We start from the raw sequence: 21,909 nt of genomic DNA, 5'->3' as shown, positions 1-21,909 counted from the left end.
AGTCCTAAGGTGTGGGTGACTGCGGCCCCCTGCCGCATGGCTCAGGGCTCCTCTCGACATTGGGGAGCCTGCTAGCACCCCAGCACCCTCATCAGCTCCCATGGGGCTGGAGCACACAATCTACTAGCCTACACCCCCCCCCCCGCCCCCCAAGCTCTGGTGCATGAGGGGGATGTGGGGAGTGTCTGTCTCCTCAGTCCATGAAAAAGGGATTGGACTTTTGTAAAGCCCCTGGCTGATTTTTCTGTGGGTCGGTGGCCCCCAGCCTAGAAGAGGTTCCCCTCCCCTGCCATAAGGGGTAGTTTCCCACAGCCAGGAAGGTTGCTGAATGCTCCGGGGCAAGGCAAGGGAGGGGAGGGCACCCCGATGAACCCCCCCCCACAAGCATAAGGCTCCCACAAATTAGGCTTGCCCAGAACCAGCACCAGCCTCGCACCCTGTCCCTCCTCCATCCCTCAAACCGTTTGACTCCCTGTTAGACCGCGAAGCCGGACTGAATCCGCCCCAATTAAAAAGGCAACTTCCCCAGTGAATCAAGAAATCTTTATTTGGGTGGATGGAGTGAAAAAAGCCCCAAAGTGCAGCAAGGGGAGACATGAGGAGCCAAGAACAGGGTCCCTCCATGGCAGCTGACGCAAATGATTTCCCGGGATATCCAGGGTGCAGTTCCACAGCGCGCACACCCCCTTGCGCCTCTCGATGGCACAGCGCCGATTGTGGTCAAGCACTCAAGGCCCCACCAAAGGTTCATTTCCCAAAAGTGCCTTCAGGTGGCTGGTTGGGGGACAGGCACAGAGACGGGGGAACCAAATCATTGTCCTAATGGCCCCAGAATTTTCCTCCTGCCCTCTAGTGCAGCCCAGGGTCCCCTTTCATGCCACCCATTCCCAGCTCCTGGCAAACCGAGGCTAAGGACACCCTCCCTACCCAGCCTGGCTAATAGCTGTCCTATTCACCATGAATTTACCTGGCTTGTTTTTAAACCTTGGTATAATATTGCCCTTCACAACATCCTCCAGCAAGGAGTTCCACAGGTGGACTGGCTGCTGGGTGAAGAAATGCTGCCTTGTGTTTGTTTTAAACCTGCTGCCTATTGATTTTATTTGGTGACCCACACCCCTCCCCCCGGTTCTCCTGTTAAGTTGCACATGGGTGTGGAAAAAAATCACACACCCTGGTGCGACATAAGTTGCACTGACTTAAGCACAAGTGTGCCCACTCCCCTTCCGCCTAGCGTCGCCCATTGACACAGCTACTGCCGCTCACTGGGGGCTGTTTAAATCAACGAAAGAAAACTCTCCTGAAAATAGGCCTTGCCTTGGCCACACCACAGCGCCATGTGGGGGAAAAGGGACGAGCGAGCGAGACAGCCTGGGAAGAGAAGCGAGCAAGAGAAAGCCGGAGGGCGCAGCCAGGCGTGCAAAGCTGTGCGAGAGCGAGCCAGGCTGACGGGGCGAGAGCCGAGCCTGGTGCACGATGAAAAGAGACACGGACAGTATATGGGGGAGAGCAGCAGACCCGGCTTCCTTCGCTTGCGGTGCCACAGCAGCCCCTGGTGGACGCAAGGTGTCATTGCAGCGCCTCCCCCCTCCTCTCCACAGGATCGATTACTCTCACGGAAACTGGGGGGGGGGGTGAGCTCTGTGGGGGACGTGAATTCTGCACACACGTGGTTACGAAGTGGGAGGGGCCAAAGACCTTGCACTTTTACAATTGTGCGTGGGGGGGGTCCTCTGCTCGAGGCCCTCGCTGCCACCATCCCAGGTACGGGAGCGTGCAGTCAGGTGAGCAAAGAAAGAGAAAGCGAGCACAGCAAGGCGAGCAAACCAGGCAGCGAGAGAGGCAGGATGAGCAACAGAGCCGAGCACAAGAGAGAGAGAGAGAGAGAGCGGAAAGAGCTAGAGAAGGCCAGGTGGGGGGAAAGCCAGAGCGCATGCAAAGGGGCGAGCGAGAGAGCGTGCAGCGAGCGGAGAGCGTGCAGCGAGCGGAGAGCGAGCAAGGCGAGCCAACAGGAGCGGAGAGACAGAGCCACGGGCGAGGCCGGTAAAGAGCAGACAGAAGACAAGCGAGCAGGGGAGAGAGAGGAAACGAGCCAAGGGGCCAGTGAGCGACAGGCAGCAAGCGAGAGCGAACGCAAGCTAACGGCCGAGCAGGAGAGAGAGAGAAGCCAGGCCGGCAAAGGGGCAGGCGAAAGGTGGAAGATGGAGCCAGGGCAGCGCGAGAGGGGGATGGGGCAGGAGCAGGCGCAGGCGGACGAGGGCTGCGTGCCAGGCCCGGGGGTGAGCAGCCGGAAGTCGCAAGGGGGGGGCTCTGTGAGCAAAGGACGAGCCAAAGGACGCCAGCGTGGCAGGCGAGCCAAGGGGCGAAGGAGCCGGAGATCGGGCGGACGGGGGCGAGCGAGGAGGAGCAACCAGGCACAGGGGGGAGAGAGACCCTGACCCACGGCAGAGCAGGCGGGGGAATCCCCAGATCGGTCCCCGCCCTTGTAGCTGCCCGAGGGGTTGTCATCCAGGTGGGGTGGGAGCTTCCCAAGTCGCCCCTCCCCCATCCCACCGTTGCTCCCCTGCCCCAAATGCTGCCCCTCCCCCGCACACCATGACACTCTCACACAGCCCCACACACCCCAGATCCACACGCCACAGTCCCCCCCACACACACACCAGATCCACACCCCACCCCACACATACACACACACCACACACACATACACTACACATACTACACACACCCAACAGATCCACACCCCACACACACACACACACACACACACACTACACAGACCCACCCCACCCCACACAGAAACCCAACACACACACCGCACACACACAGAGAGATCCAAGCCTCCACACACCCTCCCCACACACGCACAACCCTCTGCCCCAAGCAAACCCACGGAGAGGCAACCCACAGGGCAGGAAGTGCTGGGGGCGCAGACGAGAAAGGCCCCGAGGCTTTTCACCCTTAACGCCGGGGTGGGGGCTGCTGCTGTCTATGACCCGCCCTCCCGGGGGCAGCAGGCGCCTGCCAGCGCAGCACAAACTTCCCAGGGTCCGAGCCTCCCTGCGGCGGGCGGTCGGGGGGGGCGCGGGACGAGGGGGGTGGAGGCAAACCCAGCAGGGCTGGGGCACAGATGGGGGCCCCCCACGTGGCCTCCAGCAGATCAGCCCAAGAGGGAGCGAGAGCGAACGCGGGGGCAAAAGAGCGGAGAGGGGCCGAGTTCTCCGAGGCTGCGCGAAGAAGAGCCAAGCTGGCCGCTGCGTTCGGGTCCTTTCCCTGAGAGATGGCGCTGGGGGGAGGCCTGCCTCAAATCTGCCCCCGTCCAAAGACCCCGCGTCTGGGCCCCGCTGCCCCTCGGCCGGGAGGGAGGGACCAGTGGGGAGGGGGGTGCTAGCTGGGAACAGGAATTCAGCTCTTTCCCCCGCCCCCACCCACTGCAGAGGGATGAAATGCTGGGGGAGTCCGTCTGTCCTCCCCGCCTAGCTGCCCTCTGGGGCCAGCCGGGTTCTCCGCCAGGGCCTCACGCTCCCGGGGCGTGCGCAGAGCGGCGGGCGCATTAACCCCTCTCCACGACCTGCCTCAGTTTACCCCCCGCGCTGTACAACGCCCCCGCCGAGTCAGGGTACAGGGCCGTTTCCAACCAACCGCTGTGCGGAGAGACCCGACCCCCACTCGGGACACACCCACAGCCCCCTAACGGCCCCCTGAACCGCTGTGGTGTGAGGCAGGCTTTGGCTGGGAAACGGCAGATTCAGCCTCGTCTCCACTCCCCGGTGGGCAGCCGGGAGCCCCCCTCGGCACAGCGGTAGGACGGAGGATCGGGCTCAGGCAGGGTCCTGGGGACACATGGGACCCCCCCTCCCCCGGATTCTGGGTAGCAGGGCACTGGGGACAGGTGGGGACCCCCGGATTTTGGGTAACGGGGTGCTGGTGCCAAGGGGAGTCCCCCCAGGTTCTGGGTAGCAGGGCGATAGGGCCAGGTGGGGTCCCCCCAGGAGATTGTGGATAATGGGACTGGGGGCGCTAGGGCTGCCTCATTCCAGGTGGGAAGGGGAGGGTACCCCGACCCACCCTGCACACTCTGTCTTGGGTGCAGGGGACACGGCGCCACGTGCCCCCCGGCTGCCCACGCCTGGCCACACGGAGATCTCAGAGCCCGTGCCAACGCCCCCTGCCCAGGGCCCTTCCCGTCCCGGTCCGCAGCAGAGGCTCCTCAGTACGGGGTGAAGCGGTTGTACCCTCCGCGGTAGAGGCTGGCCTGCTGGGGCAGAGAGAAGTCTATTAGCGTCTGCTGGGCGGGGCATCGGGGGGCGCAGAGCAGGCACGGGGAGGGGGCACCGGCAGGGCAGAGTGTGGGGGGAGGTTTCTGGGGCGGGGGGGCCTCCAGGCTGGGGGTTGGGCAGAGCTGCCCAAGCAACCGTCTCGGCCTGCATGCAAAGTCCCTTCCCAGAAAAGGCCCAGTCTGTTGGCTGGGGGAGCGCAGGCCCTGCACGGGGGGCCCTGCTAGACAGGAGCAAGGCCGAGTGGGAGGGAGCAGGGAACGCCCCCCCCCCCCCTCGGGCTTGGGGTGAGAGGGGCAGAGACTTGGGAGCTGGGCTCAGAGACATGCCCGACGGGGAGTCCCACCCGCTGCTCACCATGGCTCCAACGCCGTAGGCGGGCGTGACGGCGTGGTGGTAAGGATCTGCCGTGGTGTAGACCCGGCCGTACCTGAAGGAACACAGCACAGGCTGGTGTGAGGGACTGCATGCTCTACACACACACACACTCTACGCTCTACACACACACACACACTCTACGCTCTACACACACACACACACACACTCTACGCTCCACACACACACACACACACTCACTCTACGCTCTACACACACACACACACACAAACACACACTCTACGCTCTACACACACACACCCACACACTCACTCTACGCTCTACACACACACACACACACTCTACGCTCTACACACACACACACACACTCACTCTACACTCTACACACACACACACACACACACACTCTATGCTCTACACACACACACACACACAAACACACACTCTACGCTCTACACACACCCACCCACACACTCACTCTACGCTCTACACACACACACACACACACACTCTACGCTCTACACACACACACACACACACTCTATGCTCTACACACACACACACAAACACACACTCTACGCTCTACACACACCCACCCAAACACACACTCTATGCTCTACACACACACACACACACACTCTACGCTCTACACACACACACACACACACTCACTCTACACTCTACACACACACACACACACACTCTATGCTCTACACACACACACACACAAACACACACTCTACGCTCTACACACACCCACCCACACACTCACTCTACGCTCTACACACACACACACACACACTCTACGCTCTACACACACACACACACACACTCTATGCTCTACACACACACACACAAACACACACTCTACGCTCTACACACACCCACCCACACACACACTCTATGCTCTACACACACACACACACACACTCTACGCTCTACACACACACACACACGCACTCACAACCGGCTGTGCCAGAACCACTCGGGGGGGAGGATCGGAAAAGCTCTGGGGCTCCATCCGCCCCTTGTGAAAATGGGCATCCCGCCGTTCCACAAAAGAAACGCGCGCTCAGAATCCGGGTCCCCCGCAGCGTCGTCTCGGCCCCCCGCAGGAAAATCAACCGATCCTGCTGGGGAGGCGCCGCAGAGAAATCCTTCCCCCCCCCGGCAGCCGGGAGGAAGGGCAGCGGCGGCGCCATCGGAGCAGCCAACCGGGCATAGGAAGGGGGCTCTTCCCTCTTGCTCGCCCCCCGCCCCGCAAGTTCCAGCGCCCTGCCCTGGGACTTACCCGTCACTGTACGCCGCTGCCGCCGCCGCCGGGGGCTGTGCCACGCGGTATGTTGCATAGCCCTGAAACAGCAAGGCAGGGGGTGAGCTTGTGGACAGCCCCTGGAACGCGCGCACACACACACACACACACACACACACACACACACACGCCACCAACCAACCGCAAACACACACACACACATACACACACACGCCACCGACCAACCGCAAACACACACACACACACACACACACACACGCCACCGACCAACCGCAAACACACACACACATACACACACACGCCACCGACCAACCGCAAACACACACACACACACACACACACACACACACACCACCGACCAACTGCAAGCACACACACACATACACACACACGCCACCGACCAACCGCAAACACACGCACACACACACATACACACACGCCACCGACCAACCGCAAACACACACACACACATACACACACGCCACCGACCAACCGCAAACACACGCACACACACACATACACACACGCCACCGACCAACCGCAAACACACGCACACACACACATACACACACACGCCACTGACCAACCGCAAACACACACACACACACACACGCCACCAACCAACCGCAAACACACATGCACACGCACACACACGCCACCAACCAACCGCAAACACATGCACACGCACACACACGCCACCGACCAACCGCAAACACACGCACACACACACATACACACACGCCACCGACCAACCGCAAACACACACACACATACACACACACGCCACCGACCAACCGCAAACACAAGCGCACACACACATACATACACACACGCCACCGACCAACCACGCACATGCACACACACACGCCACCAACCATCCGCAAACACACACATGCCACCGACCAACCACGCACACACACACGCCACCAACCAACCGCAAACACACACATACACACACACACGCACACACACACACACACAGAGGGAGGGGTGGGCAGGGTGCAGGGGCTTTTACTCCCTCGCCTTCTCAGCGGGGACATAGGCTCCCTCCCAGCCGCCCCGGGCCCTGCGCGGCCCCACACTCCTGCCCCATAAGCTGGCACAGCCAAGCCCACCCACCTAGCAGGAGCCCAGGAGGACAGAGAGCCAGCTGGGGGGGGACCCCATTCATGCACCCCTCGCCCACCGGAGCGCAAGGCACTTACATAGACATCGGGACCATACAAGCCATCCGGGTACACCACACTGTGGGGAAAGGAGACGCATCAGCTCTGGCCGCACCAGCCCCGGTGCCCACCCCCACCCCCATCCTGCCCCGGCACCCTCGTGAACACGCTGCCTCTCCCCACTTGACTCTCCCCGTAGACGTGAGGGGCCCGGGCTCCCCCCAAGCAGCGGGGGCACAGAACTCCTCCGGCACCGGGTGGATCATGGGGGCAGAACCATAAGGCAGCATGTCTCCACACAGCACACAGTTAACCTGTGGAACTCCTTGCCCCAGGATGCCAAGACTTGAATATGGTTCCCAAAAGCTAAATAAATCCACGGAGGATGGGTCCATCAATGGCCACTGTCAGCAGCCAAGACACTGGGCTGATGGATCTTTGGTCTGACCCAGCTTGGCCGTTCTTATGATCTTACATTCCCTGGCCATGGGGTGCACAGGAAGGGCCCCTCCAAAAGCAGCCAGATGTTCGCTCCTCTGCCCCTCGGCACCCTGGGCCTCTAGGATCAAAGCCCCCTCCCCTCCGTGCCTCACTTCCCCCCCCTCCTCCGACCCAGCTCACCTCCCATATGCAGGGACGGGCGACGGGGCGGGAGCCGCCCGGATAGGGCTGTAGATGGCGCGGCCCCGGCCCCGCAGGCCTCCGCGATAGGCCAGCGCCGTCGGAGCCACCATCGGGTAGGGGATGGTGGCCACTGGGAACAGAACAGACAGTCAGCACCACGCGGCGGGGGGGGGAGGTGCCCAAGGGGGGATGGGAAAGGGGCAGGATGGGGGGGTGCAGGCAGTGGAAAGAGGAGGCTAAAACCTTCCCCTAACCCTGCTGGGTTTGGCTCAGGGCTCGGCTCGCTGGCGGCTCGGGCCGGCCCACGGGTTGGGACTTGGGCCAGTCCGGGCGCAGTGGGGGCAAAAGGGGGGCTCGGGGCTCCTCTGGTGGCTGTGGGGGGCAAAGCGGGGCAGGTGGGGGGGCTGAGGTGCCTCCCAAGGGGGGATTCGCCCGTGGGGGGGGAGGTTACGGCGAAGCAGGAGACAGGGGACATGGCCAGGAATGGCAGAAGGTGGGGGGCAGATGGGGACAGGGGGAGGGGAGGGGAGGAACAGGCGGGCAGGAGGGAGAGCGGAAAAGCCCCACCTGTGTAGAGGTCGGGGGCATAGACGGCGCCCACCAAGGGGTTGATCTTCCAGCCTGTCCGTGGAGCGGTGCAGAGAGAAAAACAGCGTCAGATGGGACAGAAGGCCCCAGCCCCCCCCCATCCTTCCCCGCCCCCCCACATAAGCCCAGGGCTCCAGCCTCACCCCATGGGGGCTTCTGTCCCAGACACAGCCCTCCCCTCCCCGTCCTACCCCTCCCCGTCCCGTACCGTTCACCACAGGCGCTGCCGGCAGCTTCTTGGTGACCACCCGGGCTGTGGCGTTGTTCACCTGCCGGGGGAGGGAGAGGTGAGGGGCCAGGCGCATGGCACAGCCAGTCCCTGCCCCCCACCCAGCCACCGCCATGGGTCTCAGAGCAAAGTCACCTGCTCCCCACCCTACAGTGAAACCTCGTGTGTCCCCCCCTGGTTCGCCCCCACCTGCCGCCATGCAGCACCGACCTCGATTTTCCTGCCCTCCACGATGGTGCTGTTCAACTTCTCACGAGCCTGGTCAGCGTCCTGGCTGCTGTCGAAGGTCACAAAGCCAAAGCCCTGCAGGATGGGGAGCAGCAGGGAAGAGTCAGGCTGCGGCGGGAGAGAGGGGGGAATGCTACCGTGGGGGGGAGACAGCTTGGGTCATGTAGCTGCCCTGGCCAGGCCCCGCTGGGGGCTTTTAAACCCTCCCACATGCCGCCCAGCTGATTAGCAGAGCGCCCACAAGCCTGTGTTGCTCCTGGTGGTACCCATCTGCACATGCCTCTGCGCACGGAACAAAATTTATTCCGCACATGGGTGGAAACAATTCGAGGGAATGTTGCAGGGGGCTCCCAGTCATTCGGAAGAGCCGGCAGCCTGTGTTTCTCCTGGTGGTGCCCATCCGCACACACTGCGGTGCGCAAAACAAAATGTATTCCACGCCTGAGTGGAAAAATTAGAGAGCCCATGGGTCAGCGTGCCACCAGTCCGCAGCGGCCACGGCCAAGCTGAAACCCGGTGGGATCCGGACCGATCGCCTCTCGAGTCAACCCACGCTGGGCCCCTCCCCCATCGACACTTGCCCACGCGCCCGGCTGGGGCCCCTCCCCTCCGAGCGGCTGCCCCCGCACCTTAGAGCCGCGCTCGTTGAAGATGATCTCCACGTCTAGGATCTTCCCAAATTGCTTGAAAGGGGAGGCAGGACAAGACAGGGATCAGAGACTGACCCTTCCAGAAATCCCCTGGACTCCCACTCCCCAGATCATGGGTCCCACGCACAGCCCGGGGGGGGGGGTACACGACACACCCCACCCACTGCCAGGGGGGCCCCTTCTCCCGCCCTGTAGCCACTGGGGTTACACATCCCCCCCCCCCCGCCCAGCTTTCTCCTAAAGCCCTGGACCGCCAGATGTGGCCGCCGCCCCGTGGGACTCACCCCGAACATCTGCCGCAGGTCGGGGTCGCGGAAGCGGAAGGGGATGTTGGAGACGTGCAGCCGCTTGGGCTGGGACTTGCTCTCGGCGCTCTCGGCCTCCCGGGCGTGCGGGCTCGGCGCCGGACTCTCCTCGGCGGGCTGGAGGGAAGCCCGAGAGCTAAACCGCCCAGAGCTGGGGCACAGCGAGGCGGGGAAGCCCCTGGAACCCAGCCCCAGCGGGAGTCCCCGGGCGGCCCTTCCGTGGGCCAAAGGCCTGAGCCCAGGGCCCCGCCTGCCCACAGGGCCCAGCCCCAGGGAGAGGGACCAGGCCAGCTGTGGCACAGTGGGGGGGTGTCTGCTCTGTGACCCGGGTCCCCCTGCGCTGCGATGGGAGATTCTCACTGACTCCCAAATGTGGATTAACCCAGACACCCCGGCTCAGCCTCCCAGGGAGGGAGACAAAGGGGGGGGGAGACCAGCACCTGGCTGGGGGGCAGAGCAGGGCTGGGAGAGAGTTTTAGTTTCTGTCTGGTATCATGGAGGAAGCAGCCTAAGCCAGGGGCTGGGATTTAGGGGCCCAGGCTGCCCCGTCTCAAGGGGGGCTGAGGCATCCCAGGCCTGCCCTGGAACCAGATGACATCTGTGCTGTGCTGTATCCTGGAGAAGCAATAAACTCCCTCTATTCTACTGGCTGGTGGAGTCCGTTTGTGCCATTACAGGGGTGCAGGAGTCAGGGGAACCCCAACGCGCCTCACACCAGGGAACCACCCGGCCATCCCGCCCGTCGCCCATTCCCAGCCCCAGACAGTCGAAGGGGGACACCCGCCGCGGGCTGCCCCTCGACCCTCTTTGCTCCTGGCCACGGAGGCACCGACCCCCCGGGGACTTCGCCCTCCTTTGTTTTCAGCCCCGTTCTCCTCCGGGCGTTCACCCCCTGCCCTGTGAAGGGGTCGGCTCTCCTTGGGGTGAGAACCCTTCCTTCGGTGGGGCTTGAACCCGCCCCCTCGCCCTGCGCCGCTGCCCCCCGGGTCTCGTGGGATGCCAAGGGCTGAAGGACCCTCCCTGGCTCCCCGCCTCACTCAGGTTTGGAGACCGCCAGCGTATCCCCCTCCCCGCCTCCGCAGGCCTCTTTTCTAACTGGAACAGGCCTGGCTGGGGGGGCAGGGGGGGGATTTTAGTCTCTCCCCCTACGGCAGCTGCCCCCAGTCCGCTTGGTCGCCCTGCGCTGCCCTTTTTCCTTCGGGGCGGGGCCCCCACAGCCGCGTTCCAGCGTGGGCGTACCGTGGCTGTACTCAATAGCACTGATCTTGTCTGGCTTATTATCCACCCCTTTTCCTAACGGGGCCGAACCGGCCGTTGACTTTATTCCGACAGCCGCTGCGTGAGGAGCGGGCGCGCCCAGAGCCCTCGCCACGACGGCGCCGAGAGCTCGCGCTGGGGCGGGAAGGGGTCCCGGGGACCCCGGCGCTGTCTGGGGAGAGGCCGGAGCGTCTCTCCCGAGGGGCGGTACTTCGCGGGTGTCAGCGCCGCGCGCCAGCTGCCAGGTGCGGTGCCGAGTTTTGCGCGAGCCCTTCGCCCGTCTGCTTGAAGCTTAACTCTCTGCAGCCACTGGGCAAACGTGGCCCCCGCACCGGGCGCCTCTTCCCAGACCCGCTAGGAGTGTCACCCGGCCCTGGGCCCAGCGCAGACCCCTGGGGGCCCCGCTGTTCACCTCGCTCCGCGGCGGAACTATTATCCCTTCCGCAGCTTTCCCATCTTGGCCCCAGCTACCGATCCGGGACAGGCCCGTCCCGCTCACGCCCCGACTGGCTGCTCTGCTCAGAGCCGCCGGGGAGAGACCTTGGCAAAGGTGTCCGGAGGGTCCCAGTGCGTGATATCCGCTGGGCCCCTTGCCTGGCCGTGTTGGGCCCCCACCCAATGCCAGTCGCTCGGCGAGGCGGGACTGCCCCGTACAAAAGCTGCGTGGACTCTTCCCCCTGCAAACTCCTCTGCCATTTCGCTCTTCATTGTCCTGCTGAAATTGGGCTCCCCGGCCTGGCGTTGCCAGGATCCGCTCTGCGGCCTTTTTAAAAACCCAGGGTTAGAATAGCTCCCTGCCAGGCATCCGATTCAGGGGGTTCCTACAGCAGAGACGGGGGCAATGTCACATTGGAGGCCCTGCCGCACACCTGGGCGACTCCCACCGGGTCCTGGGGACAGGTTCAATTTGGCACATTGCTCCCCAAACCTCCTGGCCCCGACACTCCCGCTGGGGGGCAGCCCCTCGGCTGGGTGGCCGAGAAAGAATCGGGGATCCCCCTCGCAGCCGTGGCCGGGGAGCCCTGGAGGTCCTGCCAGGAGGTTGGGGGACTTTTGAGGACCCTCCCAGCTTTATGAGCTAGGTATAGCTCCCTATAATCAAGGGTGCTTTGCTCTCGGGCCAGCTGCAGGTCGGTTTCTTTTCTCTCCTAGCCAGATGGTACGTCTCCCTCCTCCGCGGAACTGGACTCCCCACAGCGCAAGGATGTCCCAGGGGTCTCTGCCCCGCACCTCTCACCCAGCGCGTTCCGCTTGGCAGCCTGTCTTTGTGTTTTAATGGGGGGGCACTTTGAATGGGAGCCTCTGTCTTGGAGGAGAGGGGGGTGAACACGGTTGCGCTGCAGTTTGCAGGCATTTCGCTCCAACCCAGGATCTCACGCTAGATGCCTTGGGACCCCAGGATTCCCTTTCACACCCCGCCCCCTCCCATCCTACCCCCTTTTGCCCCATAGTCCCCTGAACCTTAACAGGTTCAGCATCTCTTACCCAGGTTCCGGGGGCACTACCCCTCCTCCGAGGGACAGTTGGGGCTGGGGGGGACTTCTCGGCCATTTAAACCAGCTGGGGCCTGGTGGGGGGGCTGAAAATACTGCCCCCTCCCTCCCCATCCCTGCGGGACTGCCTATGAACCAGGATCCAAAGGCCGGGAGAAAGGCCTTGGCCCCATGAGACAGGTTGCAAGGTCGGTTCTGAGGCCAGCCGGGCCCAGGATCAGGGCCTCCCCAGCCCAGGCAGGTTGCAGGCCGGAGGGGATGCAGGGAGATTCGCTGGCGGGTCTCCAGGCCCCCAGCCGCCGTGGGACCCCGCTGAGCGAGGTGGGAGGAAAGGGCTGGGCCCGAAGCCCCGAAAGGCAGCAGACACGGATGCACCGCGAGCTCCGGGGCCGTCGTGTTAGCACCCAGGGCGCACAGGCCGACACAGGCAAGGCAGTTAGCGAAGACAAGCCGGGGATTTAGTGGAGGGGGGGCTGGGACCGGCTTTCTCACTGCACGAGGGGGTGATGGACCCCCCCCCCTCCGCCCACCCTCCGAGATGGACGCTGCCTCCTGTCTCCATGCAGACGGCTCGGCTCAGCCCAAGGCCTCCGTTCTCAGACATCCTCCAATGCACGGGCCAAGATGCCACATCCAGGGTCCGCCCGCCTGCCGGGGGAGTGTCACGCACGGCCCGAAGCCACCGGGTCCGAGGCGGTGCAACCGACGCGGCAGGCTGGAGAGACGGGGTTGAACTTGTCTTTCGCGCTGTCCCTGTCCTGAGGCTTGGTATGTGGGCGAGTGTGCTGGGGGGAATTGTGTGCACACATGGCCACGTGCAAATACACGTGCGAGGCCTGGGTGCACACCTGGGTGTGGGAGTACACACCATGTGGGAGAAGTGTGCCCCACTGGGGCATGTGGGTGTGAACCCGTGTGCACGAGGGGCGTGTGCAGGTGTGTGCCTGCGGGGGATGAGGCTCATGCAGCAGGGTTGTGTGTGGGGTGAACACGTCTGTGCACGGGGGGGGGCGGGGAACGGTCAGCGTGCGCAGAGCGCTGATGCATGCACTGTGTGCAAACATGTGTGCACAGCGTCACTGCACGGGAAGTAGTGTGTGTGTGTGTGTGTGTGTGTGTGTGTGTGAATACAATGTACACACAGTGACGGAGGAGTAAAGGTGCAGTATTGGTGATCTGCTCACGCCAGCGTGCACATGCACAAGTGTTTCACACACACACTCGCCCTTGGTCACGGGGCGAGTCAGATGTGATGCACCCACACCCAATGCTCTGCCCTGGGCTTCCCAGGGGCTCAGCGGAAGAGGGGAGACCCACACCGCGTCCCTCTCTCTTGCTCTGCCCCCCCCCCTTGCCCTTCCCCCGGCTCCCCACAGACCAGTCTGCTCTCAAAGACAAGTTCAACCGAGCCGCTCTCCAGCCAGTCAGAGGAGGGTGTGAGGGGTGCAGAGAGAAACTGAGGCAGGCAGGTGCGGCGCCGGGGTGAGTAGGGCCAACGGGGGCGGGTGGGGGAATTAATGCTTCCGGGACCGAGACACGTGAAAGATTCCAAGATGCCTGGGACAAAAACCTGCTGGTGCCAGGAGATCCGCTACAGCAGCCAACGCCCTGGGGGGGCCCTAGCTGGAGAGGGGGAAGAGACAGAGTCATTCGCCAGGTGGCTGGGAGCCCCAAGGAGTCTGCGGCGGGCGGCAGCTGGGGGGGGAGGGAGAAGAGATCTTCGAAGGAGCAACCCGTTCCCTCCCTCCCCCCCGCCAGGGTGTCTGGGACCTAGGCCAAGTCTCACACGCCCCCCTTGCCCTGCCACCCGCGTCCCCCGCACAGAAATCCCCCCTCCTTGCTCTCGGAGCGCCCCCGTGCGCGGCGCCGGGCCCGGGGCTTTTCCGTGACTCACGAGGAGGGTGCCGCTCCCCCCGCCACGACTTTTTCACTGCCAGCGAGGGCTCCCCCCCCCCCATTTGCCCACTGGCAGGAGGGGCACCCCGGGGCTGGAATCACTGCCTGTTTGAGGCCTGACTGAAGGAAGAGCCCCCCCCCCGCCCCCAGGAGGGCCCGCCCCCTTGCCAAGCTGGATGCCAGGGTGGGGGTGGGGGAGGATAGGCCCCTTTTCAACACACAGGACGCCCGAGCGCAGAATTGACGTTCCCCGCAGAATGTCCTTCCTCCCCTGCAGAAGAATCCGGCCGGCCCGGGAGGTGTCTCAGCGACAGCTTTCGCCCACCAGGGGTCGCTGCAGCGCCAGAAGAGGGTCGCTGGCTGTCCCCGGGCTTTGGCCTTGCTTCCCCCCCCCCCCCCCCCCCACTCACACACTTCTACAACTCTTCCAGGGCCTTGACTCAACTCCCTTCCCACTCTGCTGCCCGCAAGCCCCGTCAGACTCAGCCCAGACCCCCAGAATCCCGCCCCGCAAACAGCCGCCTGGGAGCAGCCATCCAGCCCCTTCTATAGACGGCAGCTTTTCTGCCCCCAGCCTCTTCTCGGGGGGCCTTTATCAGCCCCGGCTGCTCCCGCAGGGCTGTGCGGTGTCCCGTCCCCGGCCAGAGCGCTCTCATCCCTGCAAGGGGCTGCCCCCCAGGGGCGGCTGGGGAGTCGCACGGGGTCTCTCTCTGGGCTCCTGGGCAGAGCGGGGGGGGGCTTTTCTGTGTCACAAAGGGATCTGTGGGGGGGGCTGAGCTGGGGAAAGTGGGGGGCTCTGGGGTATCCCGTTCTGGGAGCAGGCTGTTGTGCTCCAGAAATCCCCACTCAGTGGGAGAAGGGGAAAGTGGGGGGCTCTGGGGCATCCCGTTCTGTTGTGCTCCGGAAATCCCCACTCAGTGGGAGAAGGGGAAAGGGCGGGGGGCTAATTTTGAGCTCAAACCCCCCCCCCCACCGGGCTCCAGCCCCAACTCAGCAGCCCAGCATTTTGGCCTGGGGGCGATTGTGTCACACCTTGGGTCTGCTCCCCCCCCTCCGATCTGAGGACCCGTCCCCCCAGCATCCAGGACAGAGGGGGGGGCAGACTCTCCAGGCTGGAGGGAGTTCTCACGGGGGGGGGGGGACGACTCGAGGGAGGGTCCAGGGGACACAGCGTCCTTCCTGGAGCTGTTGGGGCATTTGTGGCTGGGGAGGGGGCCGGTGCGGGGGGGGGGGGCGTGTCAGGAATGTGCCATTTGTTCCCTGTGCAGATAAACAGCTGCCGGGGCGGGTGGGTGGAATCTGATCCTGGCGGGACGGGCGCCACCATGACCCAATATGGGCTGAGGCCTCCAGAGCCGGGGGCCCCGCCCGAACAGGGGTCGCCAGCTGCCGGCCCAGGCAGGCACGCCTGGGGGCCACCGTCACCCCCCACACCAGGTGTGAGCCCCCTCCCCCCCTTCCCTCCCTTTCCTCCAGAGGCGCAAGGCAGGGCCCTGTCCTGCCCCCCAAAAGGGGCGTCCCCCCCCCCGACCAAGCAGCTGAGGAGCAAGGCAAGAAGGGGGGGTTAGGGGGAAGGCCCAGGCCTGGGAGCAGCCATACTCCCCCCCGCATCCCCCAGCACTGGGGAGATTAACCCCTTCCTCAGTCTCACAATGGCCCAGCGGGCGCACCGATCCCGGAGGGCGCTGGGAAGAGCCCTGCTCCCAGCCCATGTGGCTGCCCTGCGGCCCAGATCCCAGCCCCACAGGCGCCGGGCCCAAACTGATCTGATCCACCCCCTAAGAGCCCTGGGGGCAGAGAACAACTACAGCACAGCCCCACCCTGATCCACCCCCTATGGGCCCTGCGGGGCAGAGAATACCCACAGCACAGCCCCACCCCGATCCACCCCCTATGGGCCCTGGGGGGGCAGAGAATACTCACAGCACAGCCCCACCCCGATCCACCCCCTATGGGCCCTGGGGGGCAGAGAATACCCACAGCACAGCCCCACCCCGATCCACCCCCTATGGGCCCTGGGGGGGCAGAGAATACCCACAGCACAGCCCCACCCCAATCCACCCCCTATGGGCCCTGGGGGGCAGAGAATACCCACAGCACAGCCCCACCCCGATCCACCCCCTATGGGCCCTGGGGGGCAGAGAATACCCACAGCACAGCCCCACCCCAATCCACCCCCTATGGGCCCTGTGGGGCAGAGAATACCCACAGCACAGCCCCACCCCAATCCACCCCCTATGGGCCCTGGGGGGGCAGAGAATACCCACAGCACAGCCCCACCCCGATCCACCCCCTATGGGCACTGGGGGACAGAGAACAGTTACAACACCGTGTTCCCCACCCTGCCCCTGGTTCCACCCTCTGGGGGGCAGGGGATGTGGCATCTGTAGGCCACCTCCACCCGGCTACCCACGTCCCATCCCAATGTCTCTGCCCGCTGGACCCGGCGAGGGACCGATTCCCAGGCAGGTGGGACCGGGGGGGCATTGCCGGGCACAGGGAAGGGGGCAGGCCCTGAGAGACTGAGCAGGGGGCAGGGATGGGACCTGCCCTCTCGGGCACAGGGGACTGGGTACTCACCGCGGGGGGCGGAGGCAGCGCGGGCACCAGGGGCTCCGGTGGGCTGGCGTGCTCCGGGGGGGGCTGGCCGGCCGGGTACAGGCACAGGCCGTGCTCAGCCGGCGTCTGCGGCGGGTACTCCTGTGCGGCGCCGGGCGGGCGGAAGGGTGGGGGCAGCCGGGCCTGCGCCGGGGCAGGGGGGTACGGGGCAGGGTACGTCTGCGTCATGGGCTCACCAGGGGCCGCTCCATCCTGGCTACCCTGCCGGGGAGAGAGGAAAAGTGAGACGGGGAGCCCAGACCTGCCCCGCCCCACCTAGCGGGGGGGGGTCCTTTGTAGCCCACGGCATCTTGGGCAGGGCTGAGAGGAAAACCCAGAAGAGCTCCACCCCTGCTGTAACCACTAGACCCCGCTCCCCTCCCAAATCCAGGGAGAGAAGCCAGGAGTCCTGGTTCCCCGCCCCCACCCCTGCTCCCCCCCGCCCGCCCCCGCTCTAACCACTAGACCCTGCTCCCCTCGCAGTCAGAGAACCCAGGCTCCTATTCCCAGCCTCTACCCTGCCCCCCCCCCTCCCCCAGTTCCTGGCGAGAACGCAGGAGTCCTGAGGGCTCGCCCCTCCCCCGCAGCTCTAACCACTAGACCCCGGCCCCCTTCTCAGAGTCCGGGCTGCCAACCCCACCCACCTACACTGTGCGCCAGCCCCATCCCGGCCGCTGCCTCGGGCCGCCCAGCCCCGCTCGCGGCGCGGGGGACGCGGCCCCGGGGCTATAAGAGCGGCGGGATGCGGGGCCCCCCGGCAGCAGCCAATGGGGGCAGGAGGGGAGCGCGGGGGCGTCCCATTGGCCGCCCCTTATCAGCCCGGAGACCCCCCCCCCCCCCGGGGCCGGCGCCGCCTTCAGCTGCTCGCGGAGCAGCCCGACAGCTGCGGACCCGCCTGGCCCCGCGGGACCCCCCGGACCCGCCCCCCGGGGCCTCCCGCAGAACTGGGGAGACAAGCCCCCCCCAGCAGGCACAAGGGCCATTCCACAGCCCTGAGCCCCGGGGGGGGGGACAGCGATGCCCAGGCTCAGCCAGCCTCGCGTGGGCACCCGACGGGCGCCTGTGGGGTCATCACACCCTCCCCCCGCCACCCCATCACACCCTCCCCCACCACACCCTCCCCCGCCACCCCCTCCCCCGCCACCCCATCACACCCCTCCTCACCCCCCCTCCCTCCCTCCACACCCCTCCGCCACCACATCACACCCTCCTCCCCTCTCCCCCGCCACCCCCACACCCCCCCCCCACACCCCTCCCCCGCCACCCCATCCCCCTCCCCCACCACACCCCTCCCCCCCCCACCCCCTCCCCCCACACCCTCCCCCTCCACCCCCCCCCTCACCCCACACCCCTCCTCACCCCCCCTCTCCCCCGCCACCCCTCCCCTCCCCCACCCTCCCACACCCTCCCCGGTCACACCCCTCCCCCACCACCCCATCACACCCTCCTCACCCCTCCCCCGCCACCCCATCACACCCTCCCCCGCCACACCCCTCCCCTGCCACCCCATCACACCCTCCTCCTTCCATACCCCTCCCCCGCCACCCCATCACACCCTCCTCCCTCCACACCCCTCCCCCGCCACCCCATCACACCCTCCCCCGCCACACCCCTCCCCCGCCACCCCATCACACCCTCCCCCACCACACCCCTCCCCTGCCACCCCATGCCACCCCATCACACCCTCCCCAGCCACACCCCTCCCCCACCACCCCATCACACCCCCTCCTCCCCCCTCCCCCGCCACCCCATCACACCCTCCCCCGCCACACCCCTCCCCTGCCACCCCATCACACCCTCCTCCTTCCATACCCCACCCCCGCCACCCCATCACACCCTCCTCCCTCCACACCCCTCCCCTGCCACCCCATCACACCCTCCCCCCCACACCCCTCCCCCGCCACCCCATCACACCCTCCTCACCCCTCCCCGGCCACCCCATCACCCCTCCCCCCCTCCCCGGCCACCCCATCACACCCTCCCCCGCCACACCCCTCCCCTGCCACCCCATCACACCCTCCTCCTTCCATACCCCTCCCCCGCCACCCCATCACACCCTCCTCCCTCCACACCCCTCCCCCGCCACCCCATCACACCCTCCCCCGCCACACCCCTCCCCTACCACCCCATCACACCCTCCTCACCCCTCCCCCGCCACCCCATCACACCCTCCCCCGCCACACCCCTCCCCTGCCACCCCATCACACCCTCCTCCTTCCATACCCCTCCCCCGCCACCCCATCACACCCTCCTCCCTCCACACCCCTCCCCCGCCACCCCATCACACCCTCTACACCCCTCCCCCGCCACCCCATCACACCCTCCTTGCTCCACACCCCTCCCCCGCCACCTCATCACACCCTCCTCCTGCCACACCCCTTCCCCGCCACCCCATCACACCCCTCCTCCCTCCACATCCCTCCCTCACCACTCCATCAATGTCTCCTCCCTCCACACCCCTCCGCCACCACATCACACCCTCCTCACTCCACACCCCTCCCCCGCCACCCTATCACACCCTCCTCCCTCCACACCCCTCCCCTGCCACCCCATCACACCTGTGTCCCTCCTCCCTCCCACAGGCACTAGCCAGGCCAGGCACTAGCTCAGACATCCTTCTAGCCCGGCCCTATTCCCCCTCCCCCGGCCGTCAGCCCCTAGCTTCCTTGGAGCTGCCACGGCTCCGGCTCCCCCCCATTGGGAGCCTCCTTCCCTGGCCTTGCCGGGTCCCCGCTTGGTGCCGGTTCGGGGCCGGCAGCCTGCCCAGGGCGAAGGGCCTGGACCAGGCCTCCTGTGGCCTGTGTAAACTCCCGCTCTCGCTCCAGAGCCCTTCCTAGGGGGCTGGTTTCCCGGGGTCCGGGCCCCACCGGCCTGGGGTTACGTGAGGACCGGTCCTGCCACTCGCCTGGGCCCGAGGGAGGCACCATATCCCCGGGCAACAGCTGTGAAGAGGCCGGTCGAGCGGGGCGGGGGGGATCCTTGCTGGCAGGGGGTTTCCCTGTAATGTGGGGAGCTCTGGTGGGGTGGGGAGTTGGGGGGGGCTGCAGTTGCAGGAAAGGGGGGTGTTATTGCTCAAAAGGCCAGCGAGCAGGGGGGTATAAAAACAGAGCCAGCAAGGCTACCCCCAAAGCCAGAATATTCCCCCCCCCCACCAGCAAATTGGAGGGGGAGGAGGCCTGGCTGTGTGGGGCCCTAGAGCAATACCCTCCCTCCCCCCACAGCTGCCAGGAAGCCCCTGTCAAGACATGTCCCTGTTTTCACTCAGTATAAATAGCAGCCCCTTCCCCAGGCACTCAAGGGGGGGGGGAGGCCCATGAGTCCTGCCCCCTGCATCCCAGACCCACACAGGAGGGGAGGACAGTGGGGGGGGGGCTGGTGCCTCAACACCCTCTCCCTCTGGGATGCCTCTAAGCCGGGCAGGGCCCCTTTCACTTCCCCCCCCCCAGGAGGTGGCAGGTACAACGCATCCCCCTAAGCACTGGGGGGGACCCCTTCACACCCAGATGGGCACCGGGGGGCACAGAGAGCAGCTGTGAGCACCAGCCGTGCACACCCCCCGCGGCCGCTCACAGCACCACGCACGCCCGGCCCCCGTGACAGAGCACCCGGAAAGTGCACGCACCCATTGTGAGCCCCCCTGGCACGCCGTGGCTGCACTTGACAACGCCCCTCTCCCACATGGGGGCAGCGCCACAGTGGGGCCCCACCGCAGCCACCATGGCTGAGGTTCGGAGAGGTGCCGGTGGGGAAAGTCTGGGGGGCTGTGTGGGGGGGGAGGTTCCCATCACCTGCCCCGTCTTATAGAGCCACATCCAGGGGGCAACCCACCCCTGCCTCAGATTTAGGGCTGACCTGAGGAAAATGCCCACCCGGCAGAGTCCAAGCGTGGCCTGCGGAACTCCCTGCCACATGATCTCGCGGTGAGCACAAGAGCCGGCTAACGAGACCTGCCAGAGCACAGCAGGCTGAAAGAGGGAAGGATGGAGGCCTGGCCTGCCCTGAGCCGAGGGGGAGTTTGGGTGAAGTTTTTCCTGGAAGCTGTTTATCTCCCTCACTTGCCCTTCCTTGGTTGGAGCCGGGTTGGGGGAGCAGAGGCTGGACCCCGGATACAGGACACCCACCGGCACTAACCCGGCGGCTCTGGCGAAGGTCAAACCCCAGCCGGAAGGCCCAAGAGGCCTGAATCCTGCAGCCCCGGGATCTGGGGGTAAACCTCACGGCCGAGAAGCCAGATGCCCCGGCCCTGGCCTCTCCATTCCCCCCGCTCCCCTCCACCGAGCCGGAAATAGCTCTCCCCATACATGGCCGCCCGTCTCCGCTATCTGACCTCCTGGGAGCCAGTGGCGACGGCAGCCCCTTGAAGGCGAGGAGGAATCCGGGGAGCGAGGGGTTATCTCCCCACGGCGCTGACAGGCGCGAGGCGTGACAGACGGCCCTGCGGACCCCCCAGGGGGCTCCCGGCTGTGGGCGGACACGGCCTGAGACAGACGGACGGACGGGCAGCGTGTACCTGAACCAGGCCGGGGTAGCACTGGGGCACTTGCGGGTAGACGGGCAGGCTGTAGGGGTGCAGCACCACGGCCGGAGAGGACAGCATCGCAGGGAGGCGGGGGTGTCCCGGCGCCCTGCCACCAGCTCCGCGGGGTGGGTCACTGGGCCCCGCGCTGCGCTCGCGGCACTGGCCGGGGCGGGGAGAGAGCCGGGCGCCAAATGGTGGCCCTGAGAGACGCCGACAGCTGCGGGGCCTCGGTGACGCTGGCGCAGGTGCTGGGGGGGGCCAGGCATCTGCCCGGCCCCTCCTCTCCAGCTCGGCAGAGCTCAGAGCTAGCGGGCGGGCGAGCCGACTCCAGCGGCTCCTGCTCCCAGCTGTTCCCAGGCACCTGCTCCACAGCCCCGCAAGTGCGGGGGGCTTAGGGACATATCCTGGGCACACACACCTGGCACCCAGCCCCCCTCCCCACTCCACCCCGAACCAGGCGTGTGCACACC

General features: G+C 65.7%; 1 protein-coding gene across 8 annotated transcripts; it reads right to left on the bottom strand.

Annotated features, from left to right (window-relative positions):
* Window positions 1-521: 521 nt before the first annotated feature.
* On the bottom strand, window positions 522-21,639 carry LOC142823731 (RNA binding protein fox-1 homolog 3-like). Of its 8 annotated transcripts, none has more exons than XM_075914982.2 (12): window positions 21,431-21,639; window positions 16,903-17,142; window positions 9,656-9,793; window positions 9,351-9,404; window positions 8,704-8,796; window positions 8,473-8,533; window positions 8,244-8,297; window positions 7,674-7,806; window positions 7,092-7,131; window positions 5,905-5,966; window positions 4,635-4,707; window positions 522-4,258 (listed from the first exon to the last, which is right to left on the bottom strand). In XM_075914982.2, exons 1-12 carry the CDS (start codon window positions 21,515-21,517, stop codon window positions 4,211-4,213), a joined length of 1,083 nt encoding a protein of 360 aa, XP_075771097.2. In that variant the 5' UTR covers window positions 21,518-21,639; the 3' UTR covers window positions 522-4,210. The 8 variants fall into 8 exon arrangements, with proteins under 8 accessions (XP_075771097.2, XP_075771098.2, XP_075771095.2 ...); XM_075914983.2 differs by having other exon boundaries at window positions 522-4,255; window positions 21,431-21,636; XM_075914980.2 differs by having other exon boundaries at window positions 16,903-17,137; window positions 21,431-21,587.
* Between the last annotated feature and the right edge of the window lie 270 nt (window positions 21,640-21,909).

The sequence above is a fragment of the Pelodiscus sinensis genome, chromosome 18, assembly GCF_052426305.1.
Source record: "Pelodiscus sinensis isolate ZL-2025 chromosome 18, ASM5242630v1, whole genome shotgun sequence".
NCBI classification, from domain to species: domain Eukaryota; kingdom Metazoa; phylum Chordata; order Testudines; family Trionychidae; genus Pelodiscus; species Pelodiscus sinensis.
This window is presented reverse-complemented; position numbering and strand designations above follow the sequence as displayed.

Coding starts and splice junctions, on each gene's coding strand:
- LOC142823731 (XM_075914982.2), bottom strand. CDS start 21,517: ATGCTGTCCTCTCCGGCCGTGGTGCTGCACCCCTACAGCCTGCCCGTC. Junction 9,405..9,655: donor ACCTGCGGCAGATGTTCGGG/GTGAGTCCCACG, acceptor TCCCCTTTCAAG/CAATTTGGGAAGATCCTAGA. Junction 4,259..4,634: donor CCTACGGCGTTGGAGCCATG/GTGAGCAGCGGG, acceptor TCTCTGCCCCAG/CAGGCCAGCCTCTACCGCGG.